The 22,596-nt window shown below is 54.9% G+C and overlaps 3 protein-coding genes across 3 annotated transcripts; 2 read left to right on the plus strand and 1 right to left on the minus strand.

Moving 5' to 3' along the window:
• The first annotated feature begins 81 nt into the window (after window positions 1-81).
• On the plus strand, window positions 82-4,497 carry DSN1 (DSN1 component of MIS12 kinetochore complex). The gene is made up of 11 exons (XM_076360778.1): window positions 82-198; window positions 291-336; window positions 677-1,024; window positions 1,466-1,539; window positions 1,747-1,819; window positions 2,192-2,279; window positions 3,419-3,478; window positions 3,666-3,737; window positions 3,855-4,002; window positions 4,108-4,195; window positions 4,287-4,497. The coding sequence occupies exons 1-11, from the start codon at window positions 100-102 to the stop codon at window positions 4,373-4,375; spliced, it is 1,185 nt and encodes a 394-aa protein (XP_076216893.1). The 5' UTR covers window positions 82-99; the 3' UTR covers window positions 4,376-4,497.
• A 203-nt stretch (window positions 4,498-4,700) lies between these two features.
• Window positions 4,701-6,924, plus strand: MVB12A (multivesicular body subunit 12A). The gene is made up of 9 exons (XM_076360779.1): window positions 4,701-4,781; window positions 4,863-4,958; window positions 5,055-5,151; window positions 5,245-5,371; window positions 5,494-5,628; window positions 5,806-5,888; window positions 6,318-6,382; window positions 6,479-6,529; window positions 6,659-6,924. The coding sequence occupies exons 1-9, from the start codon at window positions 4,701-4,703 to the stop codon at window positions 6,719-6,721; spliced, it is 798 nt and encodes a 265-aa protein (XP_076216894.1). The 3' UTR covers window positions 6,722-6,924.
• Window positions 6,925-7,214: 290 nt separating this feature from the next.
• On the minus strand, window positions 7,215-22,342 carry ATP13A1 (ATPase 13A1). The gene is made up of 26 exons (XM_076360775.1): window positions 21,992-22,342; window positions 21,418-21,507; window positions 20,933-21,123; window positions 20,500-20,572; window positions 20,013-20,168; window positions 19,784-19,853; window positions 19,017-19,123; window positions 18,249-18,378; window positions 17,918-17,973; window positions 17,175-17,301; window positions 16,763-16,900; window positions 16,132-16,252; window positions 15,348-15,505; window positions 14,338-14,513; window positions 13,824-13,934; window positions 13,168-13,293; window positions 12,733-12,841; window positions 11,992-12,191; window positions 11,505-11,601; window positions 10,893-11,074; window positions 10,448-10,562; window positions 9,945-10,141; window positions 9,127-9,269; window positions 8,411-8,522; window positions 8,011-8,154; window positions 7,215-7,624 (listed from the first exon to the last, which is right to left on the minus strand). Exons 1-26 carry the CDS (start codon window positions 22,340-22,342, stop codon window positions 7,514-7,516), a joined length of 3,591 nt encoding a protein of 1,196 aa, XP_076216890.1. The 3' UTR covers window positions 7,215-7,513.
• Between the last annotated feature and the right edge of the window lie 254 nt (window positions 22,343-22,596).

The raw sequence follows: 22,596 nt of genomic DNA on the forward strand, positions 1-22,596 counted from the left end.
TCCGCGCATGCGCCTGCCTGAGGGCCAGCGGGCGGCGCCTTCCCGCCGTGCCCCGCGCCCAACGGCCGCTGCGAGCGCGCGGCGACCGCCGCCGCCGCCATGGAGGAGCCGGCGGCGAAGGGCTGCGGGGCGGCGGGGAGCTCCGGGCCGGCCGCCGCCCCACCGCGGCCGTCTGGCGGGTCGGAGGAGGAGGAGGAGGTGAGCGCTGGGGGGGGCCGGCTCGGCCGAGGGGGCTGCGGGGAGGCCTCGCTGCCAGCCTCGTAACGGGTTTTTCCCCCCCCCCCCCTCAGCGTTCCCCCGGCGGAGCCCGCCCTGCGGCTGAAGCTGCAGCGTCAGGTAAGGGCGGCGGCGGGCAGCGGCGGCGGGCCTGGGAGCGGGGAGGGCCGGGCGGTACCGAGCATCGCCCCCCCCCCCCCCCCCCCCGCCCCGGCTGCGCCCTCCCCCGGTGGGGGACCGGCCCGGGAGAAGGATCTCCGTGCTGGAAGGGAGAAGCGGAGGCGGCGGCGGTCTTGGGAGGCTGTGGAGCGGTGATCTAGCCACCGCGCCTCGGCGCTGCTGTTGCTCCGAGCTAGAAAGCAAAGCGCGAAGAACGGGTTCGGTGCTTCTGAATCCCTGGGAAAGAGCCTCTCCTCTCACTTGACCCTGCTAACGTGCTGATTGTGGCTGGTTTTCTCAGATCCTGGCCCTGGAGAGAAGAAAGTGGATCCTGAGCAGTTCCTAAAGCCACCGGACGTAACTGCTGTTAGCAGGAAGAACCTTAGTCCCTGTGAGACCGCCGGAGCGGCTATGAGGAAAAGATCCCACGGAAGTCCTACCCTCAGGAAAAGCCCCCTCGGACCTAGTCCCAGGAGGCTGTCTCCCTGGAGAAGCAGTCCCAGGAAAGACCATACGCTGAGTTCTTTTAACTTGTCCCCGAGACCGCTCGTCGCCACTCCTGAAGCCAAGCGTCGCTCTTGGTGTCGCTCGAGCCTGAAGGGGACAAAACGCCGAAAGTCTCTGCCTCCTGTTCACCAAGATGTCACTGGTACGCGCTCCGCTTCTTCCCTTTATCAGGGCCTCTCTCGAAACTTGTAGGGCAGCCTGCAGCAAGTTGAAATTTAATTTCATGGCACGACCTTTAGGGTAACGACCGTCTAATTGCCTTATTCCTAACTAGTAGCCACTGACGTCCGTGTTGGCAGTGATCTCGGAGGTCCAGGTACTTGAGGATAAAAGGAGATGCTGCATTAACGGCTTCTGTAGACCAGTGGTTTGCAGTCTCTGCCTTTTTATTTCCATGGTTGAGCCTTAAGTGTGACTTTTCCCTGTTAGAAACTCTGCTTCTCTCTCTTTTTCCCTGCTCCTTCCATATCCTGCAAACCGCGCTCCTATACGACAGCTTTTAGTGTCTTTCAGGAACATTCCAGCCGTTTGCAGCTCGGTGTGAATTCAATTGTTTAAGAACAATTTTGTTCTGATTTTTCAGAATTAAGCAAATCAATTAGCCTGGATCTGCCGGAGATAGACCGGCTTTCTGTGCTGCTGTTGTCCAGTTTCCAGGTAAGGTCCTCTCTTTTAAAAAAGTGAATTGTTTTTCTCTTGCCTTTCTTCTGCCACTAAACGTACGTTCTGATTTGTATAACCGAGTTGTGAAATACGTGCGAGGGGAGGAGGGGCTCCTTTCTCCTTCCGTAACGAATCTTCCCACGGGCTTTGTCGTACTTCTCGGGGAAGGGCGCCAAGACGTTCTTTTCTACCTTCTCTTAGTTTTCTGCACAGAAGCTCGAACACGTCTTGAAGCAAACTGACGGCTTTAGCCCTGAGGCTTTCAAAGCTAACGGTAAGGTGTGCTGTTTGCGTCAGCAAGGGTAATCCTGAACTTAAAAATACCGGCCCTTCCCTCGCATCCTCTCAAAACGAAACTAGCCGTCTTCTAGAAGGGGTGGGTGCAGCCAAAAACACGGGAGTGATGTTTTTGGGATGCTCACAGGTTCTGGGAGGGAAGGCAAACGGGCACGCTGAAGTAAACCGTGGCCCCAGAGATGAGTTATTCTTTCAGAAACAGTGGAAGTAATAACGAGAACGCCTTCCGATGAGGAATCGGAGCAGCATCTGCAGGTCGGGAAGCAGCTTCGTTTCTCGGTACTGGTGATTTTCTAGGCAGTGGGTGCGAGCGTTGGTTTGTCCCGTTTTGTTTTGTCTTCGTCTCCAGTGCACTCGGTTTCAGAAGACCTGAAGCGGTACGTGCAGAAGTTGAAACGAGACGGGACACTGAAGAGCTGCGTAGAAGACCCTAAAGGGTAAGGGCTCCGCCGAAGGCGTCCCGTGTGGAGTGTAAGCAGTGAGTCGGTATCGCTTTTGGGGGCGGCGGGGCCGGAGAAGGGGGTAGCCTGAACACAAAACGCATCCGCTGCCGCGTAGGAGGACCTCGCCCTGCCAGCAGAAACCTTCCGAACCCGGTTGTGTCAAAATGCTTTGGGGTCATTTACACGTTTTAATTAGCTGGCTTCCCTCATCCAGGCAACGATAACGGAGCCAGCGAGGAAAGGCTGATAACCCTGCAGCTGTGCCAGCAGATTTTTGGGGGGGGGGGGGGGGTGTGAAGCTTTTCAATGGGAGAGAAACCCACTGTATCATCCCGTTGTACACACGCAGGATCTGGAGAGGGGAGCGGTTCGTAAATCAAAGCCGGACCGAGTAAGATTTTGCCTGTTAAAACGAATGCATAAATATATATATACAAGTCACAGGTATATGCACACGGATAACGAGGATCGTGTATTTGGGGGATCGTGTAGCTGGGGTCGTTTAGCCTAGAGAAGAGAAGCCCCGGGGAGACCTTTGAGCGGCCTTCAGGGGGGCCCACAGGAAAGATGGGGGGAGCGTAGTGGCAGGAAAGAGGGTGGGTTTAGATCAGATAGTGGGAGGAAATTCTCTACTGTGAGGGTGGCGAGACGGTGGAAGAGGTTGCCCAGAGAAGTTGTGGCTGCCCCTTCCCTGGAAACGTTCAAGGTCAAGCTGGACGGGGCTCCGGGCGACCTGATCTGGTGGAAGGTGTCCCTGCCCGCGGCGGGGGGGGTGGAAGGGGATGAGCTCTAAGGTCCCTTCCCACCCAGAGCACTCTTACCACTCCACGATCCTCTTTTTTTCCTCTTTTTGCTTTACGGAGATGCTTTACAGTCATCTAAATTTGCAGGGTTTTACCCACTGCCCGTGGCCGCGAGGATTTGGGGGGCTGATGCCGTCACTAGACAAGCAGTTCAGTGAATATTCGGGGGGCGTTGAGGAGGCCGAGGAGGCTTTCCTCCTTCGTACTCTGCAATTCTAAGCATTCAGCGTGGCTGCGTAAGCGCTGAGCAGGCACCAGCGCCCTCCGTGACATACGTGCGGAACGTATAGATCTCCCTGTGTCGTCCTGACGATGTTATCTGCGCTTTAGGATTTTACCGGACTCGGCTTTGGATGAGTCAGTGGCCCAAGTGAAGGAGTACATCGCCAGGTAAGGTCGACCGCCTGCGTGAGCTAAAGCTCTCAACGCCCAATACGGGTTTGGACACCTCTTCCCGGAGGGTATTTTGGGTGTATTTAATTCTTCGGCTGTTTTTTTTCTACGAGCCTGCGCCGTAGTTGAGCTTTACAGAGGGATACCCCGGGGTACAGACCCCTTCTCTCCTCTCGCCCCGCAGGTTCGCTGCCGAATGTCGCTCCTGGGATCAGCTCTTGCTGCGCTACCAGGAAAGGGCCGAGGGAACGTCCAGGTCTGGATTGTTGCCCCCCCCCCCCCCCGTCTTAAGCCGTTTGGGATTTGAAAAGAAACCGATTTAGATGATGCCGTCGGCCCTTTGCCTCACGGATCGACGGCTTCTGGTTCGCAGGCAGCTGGAGGAGTGCGGGAGGAAGGGAGGGCAGGCGGAGCCTCCCAGTTACCTCCAGACGTCTCAGGCCGAAGTCCTCGGCAGCAAACCCGACTACCAGAAGATCCTGGATGACCAGGGGGAGGTCTTGAGCTGCATGGAGCTTGTGGTGAGCGGGTCTGGGCTGTTGGAGGGGAAGAGCGTTCTCCCCCCGGTCAGGATTTAGCCATTTTTCATCTTTTTTTTGTGTGTGGGGGGGGCTTTGGTTTGGCAGCTCGACGAACTACAGCAAGCGGTGAAGCTGCTGCAGGCCTTCAGCGAGGACAGCCGGCAGTACCTCCGGTGCCTGTCGCAGCAGCTCGGTAAACGGGAGGCCCTGGGGGGCTGGGGGGGGTGGTGTGTGGAAGCCTCCCTGGGGGTCGTTAACGGGTGTTTCCCCCTCCCCCGTTCCAGCCACGAGGACCTTCCGGCAGCTGGAGAACTCCCCCGTGCGCAAGCTGCTCGCCGCCCCGCCGAGGAAGACGCTGCCGCCGGAGGGCTGAGCGGGGCGGGGGGGGGGGCTGCGGGCCGCGCTGTCGGTGCTGCCGTCAATAAAGGCGGGGGGAGCCCGGTGCCGGCCCGGTGCCGGCCCGGTGCCGGCCCGGTGCCGGCCCGCTGCGCTCTCGCTGCCCGCTCCCACCGCGCTTCCGCCTTTGTAGACGCCCGGAGCGGGGTGGTGGTGGTGGGGGGGGTGGTCGGTCGTCGCTCAGTGGCCGGCGCGCACGTCGCTCAGCGCGCCGGCCAATCGCCGCAGTCCGCCGCCCAGCGGTTGCTCAGCAACGGGGAGAGGGGCGGAACTCCGCTACTGCCGAGGCGGAAGCGGCGGCCATGGCGGCGGCGGAGGGAGCCCCGCTCACCGGCGTAGCCTTGGCCGCTGCGCCCGAGGCCGCCCCCGCCGGCTGGACCGCGGTAGGCGCGGGGGGGGGGGACACCGACGAGGGGGCGCCGCTGCCCGGTTCCGCCGCGCCCTGACGCTCCCCGTGCCCGCAGATCACCGTTACCGTGGAGGGCGCGGCTGCCAACCTGGGCAAGGGCTTCGGGCACAAGGGCGGCGGGTACCTGTGCGTGAGCACCGGCGGAGCCCAGGTGCGGGGGCGAGGAGGGGCGGCCCCGGAGGGGAGGGACCGGGGCGGGGGGTTGGGGTCGTGCCCCGGTCCGGTGCCGAGGTCCCGTCCCGTCCAGGCGGCTCCCGGGCCCGTGGTGACCGACGTGCAGGTGCTGAGCGACCGGAGCCCGCAGCCCGCCGGCTACACCCGCGCCCCCGAGTTCCCGGAGCCTCGTAAGTGCCGCCCCCCGCCCCGGGGGGTGGTGGTGGCAGGGCCCGGTCCCCAGCTGCCCCCCGGTCCTGTCGCCTGTTCCCCCCCCCAAACAGGGACCGTCGTCTCCCGGAAAAAGCGGGTGTACGTGAAGCTGCTGCCGCTGGACACTGCCGAGACGGCCGTGTTCGACATCAAGCTGAGCTCCAAGAGCAAAGCCCTCCCGCACTACATGAAAATAGGGTAGGGGGGCCCCGCCGCCGCCGCCGCCACCCCCCCCTGCTCCTGCTGCCCTTCGCGGCAAAAGCCTCTTGGGCGGGTGGTTGGTGGTTTGGTGTTTGGTGGTTTTTTTTTTCTTTCCCTAGGGAAATGGGTAGTTTTGCCATCTGGTGTAAAAAAGGGCCGGTTTTGAAATCCAGCCCCCAGCCCGTCCCCAAACCGCGGACGATCAGCGCGGGCCTGAGGCAGCTCTCGCTCCAGCCCTCCGCCTCAGACCAGAAGTACGGACACGTTCATGTTGGGTTTACTTCCCCCCCCCCCCCCAAGTCTTACCTGAACCCATCTGGGACTGGGAATAAACCCCGCGACGGCTGGTGCCACCTCGTGGTTTCCATTCCCCTGGTCTGGGGCTCGTTCTCTGTTGCGAGAGAACATTAATTGGTTCTGATCTGCTACAGGTCACCCGGGGCTCGAGGCAGCGTCAAACGCGCTTCTCAGCACGAATCTCTGTACGACGCCTCCAACATCTACGGCCTCTCGGGTAAACCGTTTCTTCATCTGGACTCGGAGGAGGAAGCCGCGTAAAGCAAGCACATCCGTCTTTAGGGAGCACTTTAAAATGAAAATACAGGCCGGGAGCCGGCTCGTACGCTAGCGTTCCCTTTAAAGGCTGGGATTGAGCTACGTTTTTGGAGGAAGGTTTCCTTAAAGGCTTCTCCCTTCCTGAAAGTTATTCCTTGCTTGAATTAAGACATCACTGACGTGGTGCTCAAACTCTTCTCTGGGTGCTAAGGTGGCCCCTTCCGCTCCCCTGCTTTATGCGGTGGGGGTGGTTTTGGGTGCGCGTTTTCGGGTGCGCGTTTTCGGGTGCGCGTTTTTGGGTGCGCGTTTTCGGGTGCGCGTTTTCGGGTGCGCGTTTTCAGAGCAGCTCCCGGGATGTTCCTAAAGCATCTCTCCCTTCTCTTCCCAGCCATGGATGGCGTGCCTTTCACACTACACCCCAAATTTGAAAGCAAGCTCAGTTCTGGCAGTAACGTGAGTCTTCCTTTAAAAGCTGCTGGTTTTAGTCCCACCTCATAACTAATCTTAATTAGAAACACTTCACACACCCCCTTTTTTCTTTTTCCCCAGGCTATCCTTGCAGACCTGAACGTTAAGTCGCTTGCCGATATCGAGAAAGAGGTAAGCGGGGCCGCTTTTGTCACGCGCCTCTTTCGGGGCGGATAGCGGTCGTATTCTGAATTCCTCAAACACCAGCGTCTCGTCCTGACCGATTGTTTTTCGTCCTGATCGATTGTTTTTTGTTTTCAGTACAATTATGCTTTTGTCGTCGAAAGGACGGCCGCTGCCAGGCTCCCGCCCAGCGTCTGTTAGCACCGGAGTCTACCTCGAGGATGTAAACCGCAGCCGGACACCCAGCTGGGCTGAGCCCCTCCTCTCTCTCTCTCTCTCTCTCTCTCTCTCTCTCTCTCTCAGATTAAAGTTCAGGCTACCTGAAGAAATGCAATCGATACCCGATTACGGGAATTGCTTAGGGAGACAAAAAATAAACGTGTTTCTCTTCTCACCTGCCAAAAGCTTTTTGTAACGGTTTGGAAATACAGGGCTTCGGGGTTGGCACGTGCAGCGGCACAACGTACAGAAGTTCCTGGCCGTGTTTGTTCTCCTACGCTCCCGTCACCGCTACGACTCTCTATTCTGAACGTTACCTCCTGCGAGGGTGGTTACAGCGTTTCCGCTGCGTGAGAACTCCTACCCCCTCGGCCTCACCTCCAGGCTGTTGCTGTCCTTGCTCCTGCACTCGCTCTCAGCGTCTATTAAAAACATCACAAAGCTTTCGGCCCCACAAAGGAAGTTCCAAAACACGTTTCAAAATACATCGATTCTGATTTTAGTTACCAAATTCTGTAAACGTTTCCTTAAACGTTAGGGCAGTACAAAACTCCCGACAGTTGGTGGCGCGTCCTGGAAACATTAAAAAGTCAGCTCTTGTTTCACAGAGGTGGTTTCCACATGATTTGGAGGAAAGCTTCCCCGCGCCTGGTTCCGAGCAGGATCAGAGTTATTGTCAAAAGAAGGAAGGATGATTCTTTGTGATGGCGAAACACGGCCCCGGGTGCTGTCCTTGGTGTAGCACTGCTGGGGGCGAGGACCTCGGAATCCGTTTCAGGAAGGCACTTTAAGTTTTGCGCTCCCCAGCAGAAACTGAAGAATTCGGTCCACTAACAAGGCGAGGAAGAAGTCAGCCAGCAACACTTCCGTGATCACGACCTTGAACTAGGAAAACAAACACAACCCGTTAGTCCCTCTCCTCCCTCTCTTCGCTTACTCTGGCCCCGCAGAACAGAGCCTCTGCCCCAGGAGGCGCTCCTGGCCGCTGCGGCGACCGCTGAACTAGAGCTTGAACTTCCCCCTTTCGCCAGCGTGCTGTAAAAACGGCTAAATCGTAAACGTTTCACAGCATGCTGTAAGAAATCCCCAATGCTTCAGCAGCATCGCTACCCTATCCTCTCTCTCAAAGCTAGTTGGGTAAGGTAGTGCTCCTGTGAGTTACTGTCTGCCTTAAGATTCCCCCGGAGTTCCCGAGGACGGGCCGAGTCCCGCTCTCCCAGCTGAAACTGTGCGTAAAGTGCAGTAGGCGCAGAGAAACGCTGCCTGCTCACCTCAGCAGGGATTTCTACCAAGCCAAACTGTTCACTGAATTCTGGCGAAGAGCCCGTGAGAAGGCCCACGATGGCGAGTCCCGAAAGGATGATGCTCCAGAGTAAAGGCTTGTTCTCCCGCAGACTCTCCATGAAAGGATGGCCCTGAAACACAGCGGGGAGAAACCGTGAGCAGAGGCGAGGCTGCGCTCGTTCAGACTAGGGGGTGCGGAGCAATTCGTGACGCAGTTTGGGACGCTCGGCTCGTTCCAACTTGGTGCCAAAAGAGGGAGGTTTTCCCCGCAGAGCGCCGACAAAGTGTGGTTTGTGATTAGAGAAGAACGTTGGTTTGTACTATTGCACCTTAACGACAAAGTCGCTTCTCTGGTGCTGCTGGAGATGTGACTTAAACACGGCTTGCCTTGTAGTTGATAGCAAACGTGGCCATCTGCATTGCCATCGACATGATGTAGACGGTGCTGTTCACGAGGCTGGGCTCAAACTCCTTGTACAGATCCACAAACTCCTCCTGTCTAAAAGGGAACAAAGCTGGAGGTCAGCGGACCAGACTCGGAATCACCGGTTTATTTAAACTACGGTTTATTTAAACTACGTGCAAGTTTTGTCGGGCAACGGCAGTTTGTTCCCGGATTTTGGTGGCTCCCGTTCGCGGCAGCCCCGCCTCCGACACAAGCGTGCTTGCGTGGGTGAGAGCGGAGCTGCAGATGCTGCAAGCACAGGTAATCGTCGGGTTTGGGTTTTTTCCACAAAATAAAAATCAAGTGGGGAAAAAAAAAAAGAAAAAAAGAGGTTTTTGTGTGTTTTTCTTTATAACTTTCCAGTAATCCACCTCATATTGGCGTTACTTCTCTTCCCCTTTCCCCTCCCAGCGTGGGGACAGTAGACCACTGGAACTGCAACGTGTCACAGACCACATTCCCACCGGTTCCATCGCGTCCTTGCCACGCTGGGCTGCCTGCCCGTGCGCTCGATGCTTTTTCTGGACACCGCCTAATGCTTGGCGCGCTCAATAAAGCGTTCGCAGAAAGAGCGCTGCGGTGAGGGAGGCCTCTCTCCACCCTCCCGCTTAGCAGGAATTGGAGAAAACATTCCAGCGTCGGAGGAGGAGACACTTACTTGGAATCGCTGCGCGCCTGGGCACCGCGGTACAGGTAAACGAGGCTGAGGAAATGCACGAGGAACTGCAGCAGCACTGTCAGGACCGTGTAGAGGTTAAAGATGTTCGGCAGCGGGCGCTCCTTGGAAAGCGTCTTCAAAGGCTGGGAGAGAAAAGCAAGCAGGGTTGACTCGAATGGTTTTGACCATCTCCAGGCAGTTTTCCAGCAGAACCCAACTATAACATTTGCGTTTCTCAGGAAACGCCTGCAGGAATTTGGACACGAGGAAAAGTTTTCTTTACTGAAAGAGCGGTTAAACGTTGGAACAGGCTGCCCAGGGAAGGGGTTGAGTCCCCATCCCTGGAGGTATTTAAAAGACGTGTGGATGAGGCGCTCGGGGACATGGTTTAGTGGGCATGGGGGTGTTGGGTCGACGGTTGGACTCGATCTTAGAGGTCTTTTCCAACCTTAATGATTCTACGAATTCCACTTCAGGCGTACATGAGACCCACGGCTTCGTTGGTGCAAGTAACGGCCTCAGCTGAACCACGGACCTGCATCCCCCTTCCCACCTCTTCCACCTGCTCTTCCCGTAACCCGAACAAAGCTGCCTGCCTGCAATCACAAGATGCTCCCTTAAGCAAGCGCTGGCCTCAGGAGCCTCCCAAATCCAAAGGGGGAACAAAAAAACCCCCCAAACCCCACCCCCCCTCCAGCACTGTGGGCTGTTAACTTATTAAAATAAACGGCTTTTTCTGGAGAGAGGCACTCCCTTCAGTAATCCCGATACCACGGCCATCGACCAGCCCCCGTCCCGACGCACTTCCCTCCCCTTACCTTCGACCTGGAGATGAAAAGGAAGCAGCCAGCCAACAGCAGACCCTGCAGAGTTGCCTGAAAATCACTGAACTTCACCCCTTCCAAGTAGAGGACGCTCTGGCTGTAAGCAAGGATCAGGGCGTTCAGGGCAAGGATCTTGAACATTTGGAGCGTTGTCACTAGCGTGCAACGACCTTGCTTGATCACGTGGCAGACTAAGGAGCAAGAGGAAGCAGCGTTTGGAAACAAAACAAAACAGGTTCTGGGGCTTCGTCCCTCAGTCCTCTCCTTTTCTGAAGCAGTACAGAGGGAAGCTAACCCCTCACCGCTTGCGTGTCCATCCAAGAAACCCCCGCAGGGCTGCGCCACACAAAAAGCTGGCAAAGCCATGGGTTTGGGGGCGTTTCTCACCACCCCACGCCCTCTGTCTTTGGCTTCTTTCAAACCCAGACTTATTCCCCTCGGGGAACCCGGACACGTGGAGATGCACACCAACTGTTCAGCTCCCACCACACACTTACTGCACTGAATGGAAGAGAGCTTGGAGGTAAAGGGGGCTGCAATGCTGGCATCGCCCAACTTCACGACTGGTACGCGCTCCTCTTCCAAATCCTTCAGGACCTGACTGATCCGCTCCTGCAGGCCAACAAGAGAGAGATGCAAATGCATCACCTCATTATCGCAAACCTGGATCAAAGATGATCTTGCGCTCTCCTCCCCCACACCCCTGCTCCAAGGCGAGGCTAGAGAAGCCTTCATGCTTGCAGCATCAGCTCGATGGCTGGCTGGAAGAGCAGCACCGCCTCTGCCCAAATCCATTCCGCTACTTCAGGATAAGAAGCAGAAAAGCTGGTCTCCTCCCAGCACATCCTGCCATTTCCAGCGTTCTCACGAATTAGCAGTAAACCAGAGGAGGAACAAAGAGCGAGGATAAGTTAACGGGCTTTTAAACATCTAGTTACCAACCCTCTGGATGGCCAGCTGTTCCTCTCTTTGGGACATGACCCTGTGCTTGGCGCCACGGGAGGTGGGCTTCACAGTTCCGCTCCCCATCGACGGCAAAGCAGGCCTCCCATCACCGGGTCCGTCTCGAGTTCTCTTCTTCCGTTCGGGCAGTCTCTCAGGAGCATTTGCCAGCAGTGCCACTCCTGTAAGAGTGTAAAAACATTAGCTGCAGGGAAAAAGGGCTGCAGTCCCTTTGCCGGCAGAGCGTTTTCACCAAGTAGGAATCCCAGCTGCTATTAGACCTGGAGTCAGGTGGGCAGGCTTGTTACGCAGGGACTTCAGACATGTTACACTTGCTGAAGCGAAGCTTAGGGAAAAAAAAAAAATTAGGGAGAATCTTTCTTCCAGGAAAATGTGTTTGCAGCTAATTCCCGCTGCCTGCTGGTGAGCACAGAGCGGGTATTCCACCAGCACAGAGATCCTCCTTCTTTATGTTGGTTTATGCCACCAAATGACGTTGGTCAGATCGATCCCAGCCCTCAAAACACCCGAGAAACAAACACTGGGTTTGTGTTTAGGAACGCTAGCCAAACTCAGTCGGGGGCGCAGGCGAGATCCTGCGTGTGGACTCACCCACATCTGCATGTTTCAGAGCTCCGACATCGTTGGTCCCATCCCCACACATCAGCGTGACGTAGCCCAGGCTCTTCAAAGTCGTGATCACAAACTCCTGCAAAAAGAAACGCGTCGCGAGAATCGGCAGCCTGCGCGTTCCGATACACTGCAGCCTGGGCTGGGTTAGGTGTCTCGGTCAAGTGCTTCTGTTCTGCAGGAGCTCGCTTGGCCTCACACCCAGACTCCAAAATCTTCACCTTCAGGCTCTGTTTTGGGAATGCAGAGCTAGAACGGGCTCAGGACTCTTTAGGAGAACAACGTGGCACCTCCTGAGCTCTGGTTCTTGCTTCCTGCTGGCTCGGGTGTTGGGAGAGGTTACGCTGCTTTGTTGAAAACAGCTTTAGCATTAATCACGTGCTAGCATCTACGTGGCTCCCAGGCACCACATGAGCCCTGCGGGGAACCCTGCTAAAATTGGGTTTTACCAGCAGCTGAAATCTCTCACCTTCTGCTTTGGCACCACTCTGGCAAACACCTGGATGTGCGGTATGAGTTTCAGCAGCTGCTGTCTGTTCACAGACTGTAGGTGAGAGAGACCTTCCCCAGTGACACACAGGTCGTATTGCTGTGTCAGCGCTTGCGAGGAGGTTGGGGAGATCGGGAGCACGACAGCACCATCGACGGACTGCCACTGCCAGCTGGAGTCTGGAAAGAGAAGCACGAGCTTGACACGAGCATGCCTGTGAGGTGCCCGGCTGCGAGAAATGCTCCCAGCCACCCAACAGACGCTGACCCTGGCGTTTGCGGCCCCTCAGCATTATGGACACGAGGCCCTCCACTTCTCAGGACAGCGACGTGCCCACCTCCCATCTAGGTACAGTCTTTATGCGGACCCTCCTTCCCTGCTGTCAGCGACATGGCTCTCAGCTTCCCTGGATGGCCTCTGAACCGGCACAGCAAGGAGGCCTTTAAGCTGCCGTTATTTTTGTTATTTTGGTGCTCGGATAGCTCGGTTTAGGAGCTGGCAGGGGAATGTAGGTAGCTTGCATAGTACTCCCGGCCAGAGAAGAGAGGGGCAAAGGACAAGAGGGTTATCTGGGATTCTGGAAAGCAAGTGAGTCATCTCCTTTACCAGCATCAAGCAGCAGCGCTAACAGCACGTGGCTAACTTCGGTACAATGCCCCCGCAGGGCTATGGCTGCTGTCCTCCAAAACGCAGAGCCGCTTCCCGCATGGGATCAGTTACCTTTGCTCACAGGAGGCTGCAGAATGAGGGTGTGCTCCCTCTGGAGGAAGTGTAGCTCCCGGGCCACGTGGCAGGCAGTGAGAGGATTGTCTCCTGTTATCATCACTACCTGAAGGGAAAGCGAGAGGGGTCAAAAATCAGTTCTGAGTAGATAAGCAGCGCTTCACAGGGCGTCTTCTTTACGCTGAAAAGACTTCTGCCTAGCTTGGATGCTGGTGACATTCCCTATGAGATGTAGCTCTGTGCAGCACCCAGAAAGGCTTTCTCTCTGGGCCAGGGCAAATCCCACCGCAAAAATAGCATCGCATCCACAAGGTCTCCCTGCCTTCACCGTGGGGAAGCCTTTGCCCTCGCTCCACAAACGCTTCTGGGACTGAAATTCCACATCCCAAACACCATGGCTACCAGCAAGGCTAGGACGCTGCTGACGCTTACGTGGTGTGATGCATTCTGGATCTCCCTGATGACGGATTTGGAATCAGCTTTGAGAGGACAGGAAACCACAATGAATCCAACAAATCGAAGATCACACTCCAAAGCTTCACGCTTCATCTCTCTCACCTGCCAAAGCACATCAGCAAACAGCGTTACCTGCTGCTCTGTAGCGGCAATCTTGTTTTCCAGTGGGGTGCTTCCTTGCAATCAAAGCATCACCAGAAACACAACTGGCGCTCTGAGGTGCACAGAGCAACCCTGGACAGTGCCCAGCTGCTCCAGAAGAAAGGCTTCTTTGGCACAAAGCTCCACAGAGACAGCCCTGAAAACAATTACACGTGCCCACCCCCACAAAAGAACAGGTTCACAGCTAAGAAGTTCAGTGCTAAGCCTCTTCAATCGCTACAAGGAAAGAGTTGACCCTGCTTTACGAACAGGGAAACAGAAGTATCGATCGATGACGCACGGGAATTCGAAGCCGGGAGCGCAACGCAGAGGCTGCAATCTTCCCAGAAGATCCAGATCGGAAAAACAACACCGTTACAGCAGCTTTGGGCAACCACATCCTGAAAGAGTCCCACCCCTCTTCCCTGCTCACACCACCTCCGTTTCCTTTAACGGGCGCTCGATTTCAAGGCTTAAGCAGACGGCTATACCTGCTGGTGAGTGAGGTGCCCCAGTTCTTTGTAGCCAAGGGCCAGCACTCTTGCCCCCTCATGTGAGATTTCCGTGTGGACAGCATGATAGTTGCTTGGGCACTGAGACAACTGGAGAAGGCGTGGGGAAAAGCATCGTATTAACAGAGTTTCAAACACAATTCGGTAGCATATTTCAGCATTTCACATTAAATGCGCAGACAGGGGAAAGAGGCGCCTTTGGGAGGGTCCCTCACCATCAAGGGCAAAAGGGGAGATCCCCCAGATTTAGCCTTCTGCTGTCAGCAAAAGCAACAGAGCCAGGATCGCACATGGCGAGATACTCAGATCTCACTAGGATTAGACTGAAACTCCCCAGCGGAGTTTGTTTTCAGGCACGGGTTCACTGCGCTCTTTCGCAGGATGAAATCCCTACGTCATTCAGGTTCCAGACTTGGCAGGGACAGGCAGAGGTGTACGGGGACGAGCACACGTGCTAGAGAAGGCCCTTCCTCTCCTAGAGAGATGCGCTCACCATTTTGTGCAGCGTCTCTGGGGCCCCTTTCACAGCTGCAATGTAACAGAGATCAGTCGAGCCGATCTTCTCGTACGACGCCAAGACAGACATTCTTTTCAGGGCACTGGCAAAATGAAAGCGCTGGTGAATTTTCAGTCCCTGAGTTTTAATACTTCTGGGGAAAACTTTCTCATCTGGAAACAAACAGATCAGGAAATCCTGAAAGGTTTCTCGGTATCAAAAGCAACATCCCTCCCTTCGGGTCCCAAAGGAACCCATAGGTCACCGAGATCATATGAATTTCCTCTCCTTAGATACAAGCGTACAGAGCTGGAAATTCTAGTGCCAAGAATTAAGGGATGTAACGCATCAGAACACCGATGTGCTTTAGTATGAACAGCTACACAGCAGGTCGAAGGTGCATTTATAGCATGTATTATCATCACAGGTAAAAATCCAGAAGGAAAAACCACAACGGCACGGGTTTCAGTGGGATACGTGTGCAATATTTCTGGAAGATTTCTACTTCGGTTACCTGCGCACGCGAAAGCCAAGAAAGCAGAGCAGAAAGCCTCCAGAGAGACTGCCCGCAGACCGTGCTAAAACCCACACCGTCGTCTTTTCACTACTGCGATCCGCACTAGTCACGCCCTGATTTTACCGAGTCGGCACAACCAGAACGGAAGGACACCAACCCGAGCACGCCAGCTGCAGAACGCAGCACCTGCAGTCCTGAGAACAGACTTCTTCTATTTGTCGTCCCTCAGACATGCAGCGCAAAGATTTCCACCGCCCCAAACCAGTTCCTGGGACCGTACCAGCTGGAATTCGCTCCTTGAGGAAAGCTGGCACGAGGCATAGGAAATCTCCATAGGCTAGATAATTTCATGCTCAGAACTGACAAACACAGTGCTATCATCGTCACACCTCCCCCCCCCCAAAAAAAAAAAAACCCCCCACCCACAACCCACAGCGTATGTAAACAGGGCTCAGGTATCAACCAGGGAGGAGCTGGAAGCAGGTTTTACCTTTGGTCAGGGTCCAGTCCACAGCCGTCAACATTGCCTTCTCTAACGGATCTCCCACCAGCGTCCCATCATCCAACTGTACAAGCGAGTGGCAAGTAGCAATCGCTCGGTGGGTTTCTACAGGAATGTCAGATACTGGTGTCACTTCCTTCCCATCCCTGCAGCATAAAAAAGACTGCCCATGTTAACAGACCCCCATTCACATCCTCTCAGACAAATCCTGGAATTTGTCCCAGCCAAAAATTCCTGCTCTAATACAGTAAACAGTGGAGCTTCTCATGGTGAGATCAAAGCCACAGGAAACCTGGCGCTGTCTCAACTGCAAACAGTGCCAAAGCCCTGTAATTTTTGCCAGTCCTCCAAAGCAAACTTGATTCAAGCAGAACACTCGAAGTAGAGGCCTGAACTAACGCATTTAAGCAACTGCAGAATCAAAGGACCCAGCTGTCTCTCTGCTGCGGCATGGAGCCTTCAAGCACAGTTCATTACGGCAGCGGAATGAGGAGGCAGGATGCTACTGCATGGAGGAGCCGTGAAGATCTCGGTTACATAAAAAACCCATGCAAGAAGTCCCCCGAGACAACTGAATTCACAAGTCCTGAGCCCACAGTCGTTGCCAGAGACCAACGACCCTCTCTCCTTCCAGCTCAATCCATTTCTTTCACTCTCTGAATCCCTGATTATCTTCTCTTCCCCACCGGAATGCGATTTCACTTGTGCCTGAGGAGTTGCCGCGGTGCCCAGAGCACAGCAAATCATGTAACGAAAATCACCCAGGACCTACCTGAGCCCAGCTACTCCCCTCACGACAAGGTGATCGCTGGTTAACGTCCCAGTTTTGTCAAAACAGCAAACTTGAACTTTGCCTGCAAAGGGGATGCGGAAGGGCTCCGTACAGTACACATCTAGAAGAGAGGAGAGGAAATTCCGTGAGAGAGCAGCTACAACAAAGCCAGGACAGGATGCTCAGTGGCTTTTATCACAAGACAGGAGCTATCAACACGGTTCTCAGCTAGAGTTAATGAACCCTGAACTCCCCATTCTGGGTTCTTCTGGCATCTGAAACCAGAACAGACACCAAGTCGCAGCAGTGACGCAGTCCGACACAGAAGTCATTGACCTCCCTATTCCATATATAGGAACCCGCTCAATGCAGGGCTGTTGAGCAAGCAGGCTTTCATAGGAAGACTTTCCCTCCGACACTTGATTTAGGACCCACTTCAAAGCACACACCTCCTAAGTTCTTTGGGGTTTAAACCCCCTCATACACACCGGCTCCAAAACCCGTACCGCCACTGTGTAGAAACTGAGGACACGACGGTAATTTCACACTCGTTTCCTCACCGACGTCCCCACGGTTCCAGACACAAGGAAGCAGCCCTGGTTTTGTTTCTGTGTTTAGGCTTGGTACTTACAGAGCTTGGCCAAGGCGATGAGGGAGGTGTTGACAGCCAGAGAGAGCTCAATGGGAAGTTCGGGCGGAACGACCGAAGTCAGTATTAAAGTACACTCCAGGAAGAGCTTGTAACGGTTCCTGCTGGGATCCTTGGTGCCTACAGGATGGGACGGGAGAGCTGTATGCCTCCTCATCCTCAGACTGTGTGCCCCACAGAACTAAGATGAGTACCGCAAAGAAGCACACCTACCTAGGAAGGGCTGTGGGAGGGCAAGAAAAGCATCCAGAATGCAGTGTGGGCCCCTACACTGAAACACCGGCGCAGCCCAACCCAGCTATTGTAACTCTCAGAAATTACGTCAACTGTCCTTCCCACAAGCTTTGGTACAAGTCCTGTGTAGAGACCTGGAAGAGGCAAGAAGAAATCTCACCTTCAATCCAGACGTATGCTGCAGCCGCAATGGCAAAGACCAGCAGGAACAGGATGAAAATGAAGGTCTCTAAGTTATTGGCTGTCACTCTCTTCACCCCAAAGAGGATTGTACGTAGCAATTTCCCCTGAGAAGAACAGCCTTCAGTGCAAGAAGCTATCTCTGCAGCATGCAGTAGTTTGTTAAAAATAGGTATGAAACCCCATTTTAAAATTACACTCTGGTGTTTTGGTGCCAGAGCCTGAAAATTATTCCCACTTCTGTGATCCTCTTAACAGGCAGCAGCCTAGAGTCACCCATAATTAACCTGTTAAAAACCCCCACACTCGTTGCTAAGTCACTTAAGTTGATTTCTTTGAAGCAGTCTTCAATTTTCAATTGAAAAAGCTCACGTTCACATCTCCAGTCTCTACAAACACACCCAAATGCCCCCCTCCCAACAATTATCATTACAGAAACAGGGATAACCGGGAGCTGTAGTATACAAATAGTGCGGCCAGTCACAACAGGACCCCCGAATCCTGACTCCCAGGCTTCTGCATCACACATCGGACTACTTATTTGACGCACAGAGAAGAGACCAACCTCATTTATTCCTCTTCCAAACACGCAAGTAATTTTAATGCCCTGGTTTACATTTTCCCACTGCTGTACTTCGTAAGGATTTCCCGCCAGCGAAGCGCTGGACGACACAACCAGCGCCATCGACAAGACAGAGGTGAGAAGGCACGTTCGCATCTTACCTGAGACGTGTTGAAGCCGGTCCTCAGAGCATATGCCACGCACCCATTATCGACGGCTGGAACAGGAGCAGGAATGAAGACAGTAAGCTTAGTGTAATCCTTTTACAGGCTTATCGCAGACAGAATACACTCGAAGCTACACCCTCCCCTCGCCTACAAGGGGACATAGTCAACTTTAACAGGATACCACAGCGGTCTAATATTCAAAGTAAACCGACAGGGCCAAGGAGACCGACTCAACGACACCCTCCAGAAGTTGTATCAAGCCATTTAAAAGAAATCTGTGAGCGCGCGACACGCCCTCTCAGAGGGAATTTGTGCAGGTACGTACATCTCAGTCCCGTGCTGGCTTTCTGGGGCGGGATGTGCTGCACCACTTTTGTTCCCCCAAATATGATGTGTAGGCGGGAATCTGTCTGCATGTCCAAGACGTGCTCTGGACTGAGATCCTCCACAGGCTCCTGCAGGACAATGTTCAGGTCTCAGATTCACAGCTATCAACAAGTAAACGTCAGGTGTTCCTTTCTGTTCTTATCCCACAAGAGGCTCTCAGTTTCACTTCAGCCAAAGGTGGCCTGAGCTGAATCTAGACCTTAACACGCCATTCAGCTCCTGATCGGTCTGGGTTTAAAGCCTGCCATCTGTGGAAATTCTGGGTTTGGGGGACTAGTTGACCCTCGGCACACTGAATTCAGCAAGGGAGGCTCTGCAAGCATTACTTTATCCTTTTTAAGTCACCCACTGGCACAAAAAGAAGGAAGATTCAGGGGTTTGAAGTGCTTTACACTTGTTCCTCCTCCCGCCTCTACCCAGCCAAAGGAATCCAGACTGGGGAATGTGTAGGAGGGCGACGCCATGCCCACACGATGCAGTTCAGACCCGAAGGCTGGAGACGTTGCCAGACAAACCAGACATTTCTGTTTCTCATTTACCAGAGGCCATCAATCATTGACAGGGAGCCGATAACAAACAGACCAGGTTGCTTGGGCCAGCATTCACACACAGAGATTAAACTGCACTCGCAAATGCTGCAGTGGCTCGAGTATTTTTACTCTTCCAGGTTGCAACACAGGGACAGCACGGAGGACGCTCCACAGACCTTCATCTGCGGCACAGACTCTCCCGTCAGCATAGCTTCATCTACAATACACCGTCCACGTAACAGCAGCACGTCGCACGGCACTAGATTTTCATGAGGAGATCGGCCTGCAATTAACGCATTAAAACTGAGAAGGAGCTCAAAGGCAGAAGTGACTATCGTTCGGCTATTTGTCTGGCAGGGCACAGCTCTCCTGCAGTTGAGCCGAGATGCGGGGGATTCCTAAAGCTTCAAACCCCCTCACGGGCTGCCAAATCTACCACAGCACGTCCCCCCCTCAGCACTGCTGAGAACCGGAAGGGTTTGAAGGTCATTGGGTCTCTACTGAGACCAGGAAAGTTTAAAATCCAGTCACTTAGTTCTCATTGCCGTTCGGGCTTCAAAGACCGGCATCACATCCCGGGGTAACACAACCTCGAAAGGGAGAGCAGGGTTAAGAGAGAGATCTGCCCTTTCCATTCTAGGAATATATTGTCAGGAGGAAGGGAACTCTTCGTCTTCACAACCCTAAGCTGAAGAATCCGAGGCTGATTCATCTCGGTGTTTACCTTTCTTTAAGACAGCTAAGCAGGTCCAAGAGATCCAGCCCAAGGATTAATCTCTCGGACCCTTGAATTGTGACACCTACGAATCAAAGTCCTCAAAAGCACCCGACCAAGACCGTTAAGATTTTTACCGCCTAATTCAATCTACTGCGCAACTTAACGCGCCGGAAAGAATCTGATTTTAGACAAGCTTTTAATTACAGCCAGCATGCAAGTCATTACCGATGGAAACGATATCCCCTGGAATAATCTCATCGCTGGAAATGGGGCGCCACTTGCGGTTTCTGTAAACCTGGAGGGGGAAAAAAAGAAAAAATAAAAGCACTTTCAGAAGCCTCGCATGCGTCAGAAAAGGATCAGAGGAAAAGGACGGGAAAAAAGGAACAGCAAATCAGCTAAAAGACAGCTACCTCACAACCGTCACGCACAAATCCTCTCTGGTTGCGATTACCTGGATCATGTACGGCTTGTTGCCCATTTTTCGAATCTCCGACATGTTCCTCATTTGCTGCTGGACCAGAGAAGCTTCAAAGGCAACCAACATGGAGAGGGTAAAAACGCTGTAATACCAGTATTCATCCAGGCACCACAAACCCACACAGAACACCTGTGGGGAGAACGTGACACGGAAGTTATTCTCATCTCCCTCAGAAAACAAAAGCCTTCCATTTCTAGGAATGGGGGGTTTTTTTTTTGAAGCTAACTTGGTACACATTTAATTGTAGGAAGCCAGAAAAACAGAAAATCGCAGTAACTCATTCGGGAGAAAGAGGGTCGCTCCCGGGAATAAAATCAATCTTACAGCGCAGGAACAGCATCTACTCCTGATTTTAGAAAGCTGCCAGCCGAGTCACGGCTCTCAAGCCAGGATTGTAAGGAATTCTCTCATTTTTTAGCAGGGAGAAGTATTTACAGCTCTTTTTGTTTGTTCATTTTACCTGAAAGACGAAGAATGGGGCTGTAGCTCTTTCTTTAAAGAGTTCTAAGAACTCCGGCACCACCATCTCAGCCCTGGGAAAGAACGGAATCCTTATTAACCTAAACGTTCCAGATTCTCAGCGAAAGCCCAACCCAAAAGCCACCCGCAGCCTCTGGTGTCAGACCAGGCTGTACTCCAGAGTGTCCACAATCTCCCGATTTTCAATTACTTTGAGTCAGTTAATTTGTTATATGCAATTAATTTCCATCCATAGCCCAGCCTGGAGAAAACACCTTGGTCCGATATTGTTCTCTGTCCTTAAAGGAATTTGAAGCAAGTGCCGGGAGTCATCGAAATGTAAAAAAACCAGGACCAGAACGGTGGTTCAACACCGTTGTTCCTGACGCGCTGGGATGCTTCGGCAAAGGGAGATCCGCGCCTGGAAAACTTACTTGTTTGTACCGTATTTCTTCTCAGCTGCTCGGATATCCTTGTCCTCCTGATAGCCTCGGGCGTTCTGGTAGTAACAAAGGGGATGTTCCACAGGGAAAGCTACAGGCAGAAACTGTTTCTTGCCGTCTATCTCACACGAGTATTTGATTTTCTGAAATTCAAAGGAAAGAGCCTCCTGCCCATCCTCACCCTGCAGAGAGGGGGAAAAAAAAAAAACACCAAACCACCAGTTGAACACACACCAAAGGCTTCGCTCCACCCAGAGTCTGGCCTGAAGAAGGAAAAAAAGCCCAATCCCTTACATCTTTAGTACGATTCTGCTCGTGATACACGCACCAGGGCAATCTTTAACATCCCCACTTTTGACTGACCGCGGCCGATTCTTCCCTCGTTACTTAAGTTAAAAGCTAATAAGCTGCAGGTTGATGGCACGATGCAGCAGTTCCCTGGCGCGTGACAAACCTCACGACGGCCGTATCCTTACCTGGTCTCTGTGGAGCGGCACTAGTTCTACCGATCCGTTATTTGGCGTTGGCACAACCTTAGCCAATGTGGCTTTCTTAGGACAAGGTTCCTGCAACCCAAACGAGAGACGCTTCGTAAAGCGGATCGCAGACCCCGAGTTTCGACCGGTCGGGAGGAATCCTCGCCGGACCGCGTTAAGACACGCGGAGAAAAGAGCTCTTTGCGGCCGGGTGCTTTTGCGGAGCCTCCTTCCTCCCCCCCCACCCCCCCGCCAGCACCCTGCCGCGCTGCCCAAGCCCAGCTAAAGGGAGAAGCGTCTCCGTGCAAGGCGTCTCCTCACGCCCGTCACCCGCTCCCTCATCGCGCCTGCAAAGCTTCCCAACGTGGCTGACGCGGCTCTGCCACGGCGCAAGAAACACACACACACCACCCCCCTCCCCCGAGGAGACCGAACGCCCCCGCGCCCTCAGCCGCCCCCGCAGGACAGGAGAGCCCGCGGGGAGCGGCAGGAGCCTCCCCGCGCTGCCCGGGGGCAGCCCCGGAGGCCTCTCCAGCGTGGCCGGCCCCGCGGCACCGGCAGCCCCGGGACTCACCCGGACGCAGGTGAGGGCGCAGTGAGCGTGCACCGACCACAGCCCCGAGAGCGCCGTCAGCAGGTGGACGACACCGATGGCGGCGAGCGCCAGCAACGCGGCCTCGGGGGGCGCGGGGCTCGGGCCCGGTCTCGGGCCGCCCTCCTCCTCCTCCGCCACCGCCGCCGCCACCGCCGCCGCCTCCCCCCACGCCGCCCAGACGCGCGGTCCCCACAGCCACAACCAGGCCGGGTAGAGCCCCGCCACGAAGGGCAGCACGGTGCCGTGGAGTAGCCGCGGCCGCCGGCGGTACAGCGTCACCGACGAGACCAGCTCGTCCACGGGACCCGGAGCCGGGCCGGCCGCCGCCATCTTCCGAGAGACCTGCAAACGACCCACTTCCGCTTCCGGGCGGGGGGGGGGGGGGGCGCGCGCGCGCGGCGCCTGCGCAGTGACCCGCTTGAGCGCTGCGCGGGAGGCGCCGCCGCGGCTGCGCGCATGCGTCGAGCCGGGGAGGGGGGGGGCCGGAGGCTGCGCCGCCGCAAGCTGCGCAAGCGCAGCCACCGCCCCCCCCCCCCCCCCCGCGGCTCGACGCATGCGCGCTGCGGTAGAGCGGCGGCCGCGCA

This window comes from Aptenodytes patagonicus, chromosome 30 (genome assembly GCF_965638725.1).
Source record: "Aptenodytes patagonicus chromosome 30, bAptPat1.pri.cur, whole genome shotgun sequence".
NCBI classification, from domain to species: Eukaryota; Metazoa; Chordata; class Aves; order Sphenisciformes; family Spheniscidae; genus Aptenodytes; species Aptenodytes patagonicus.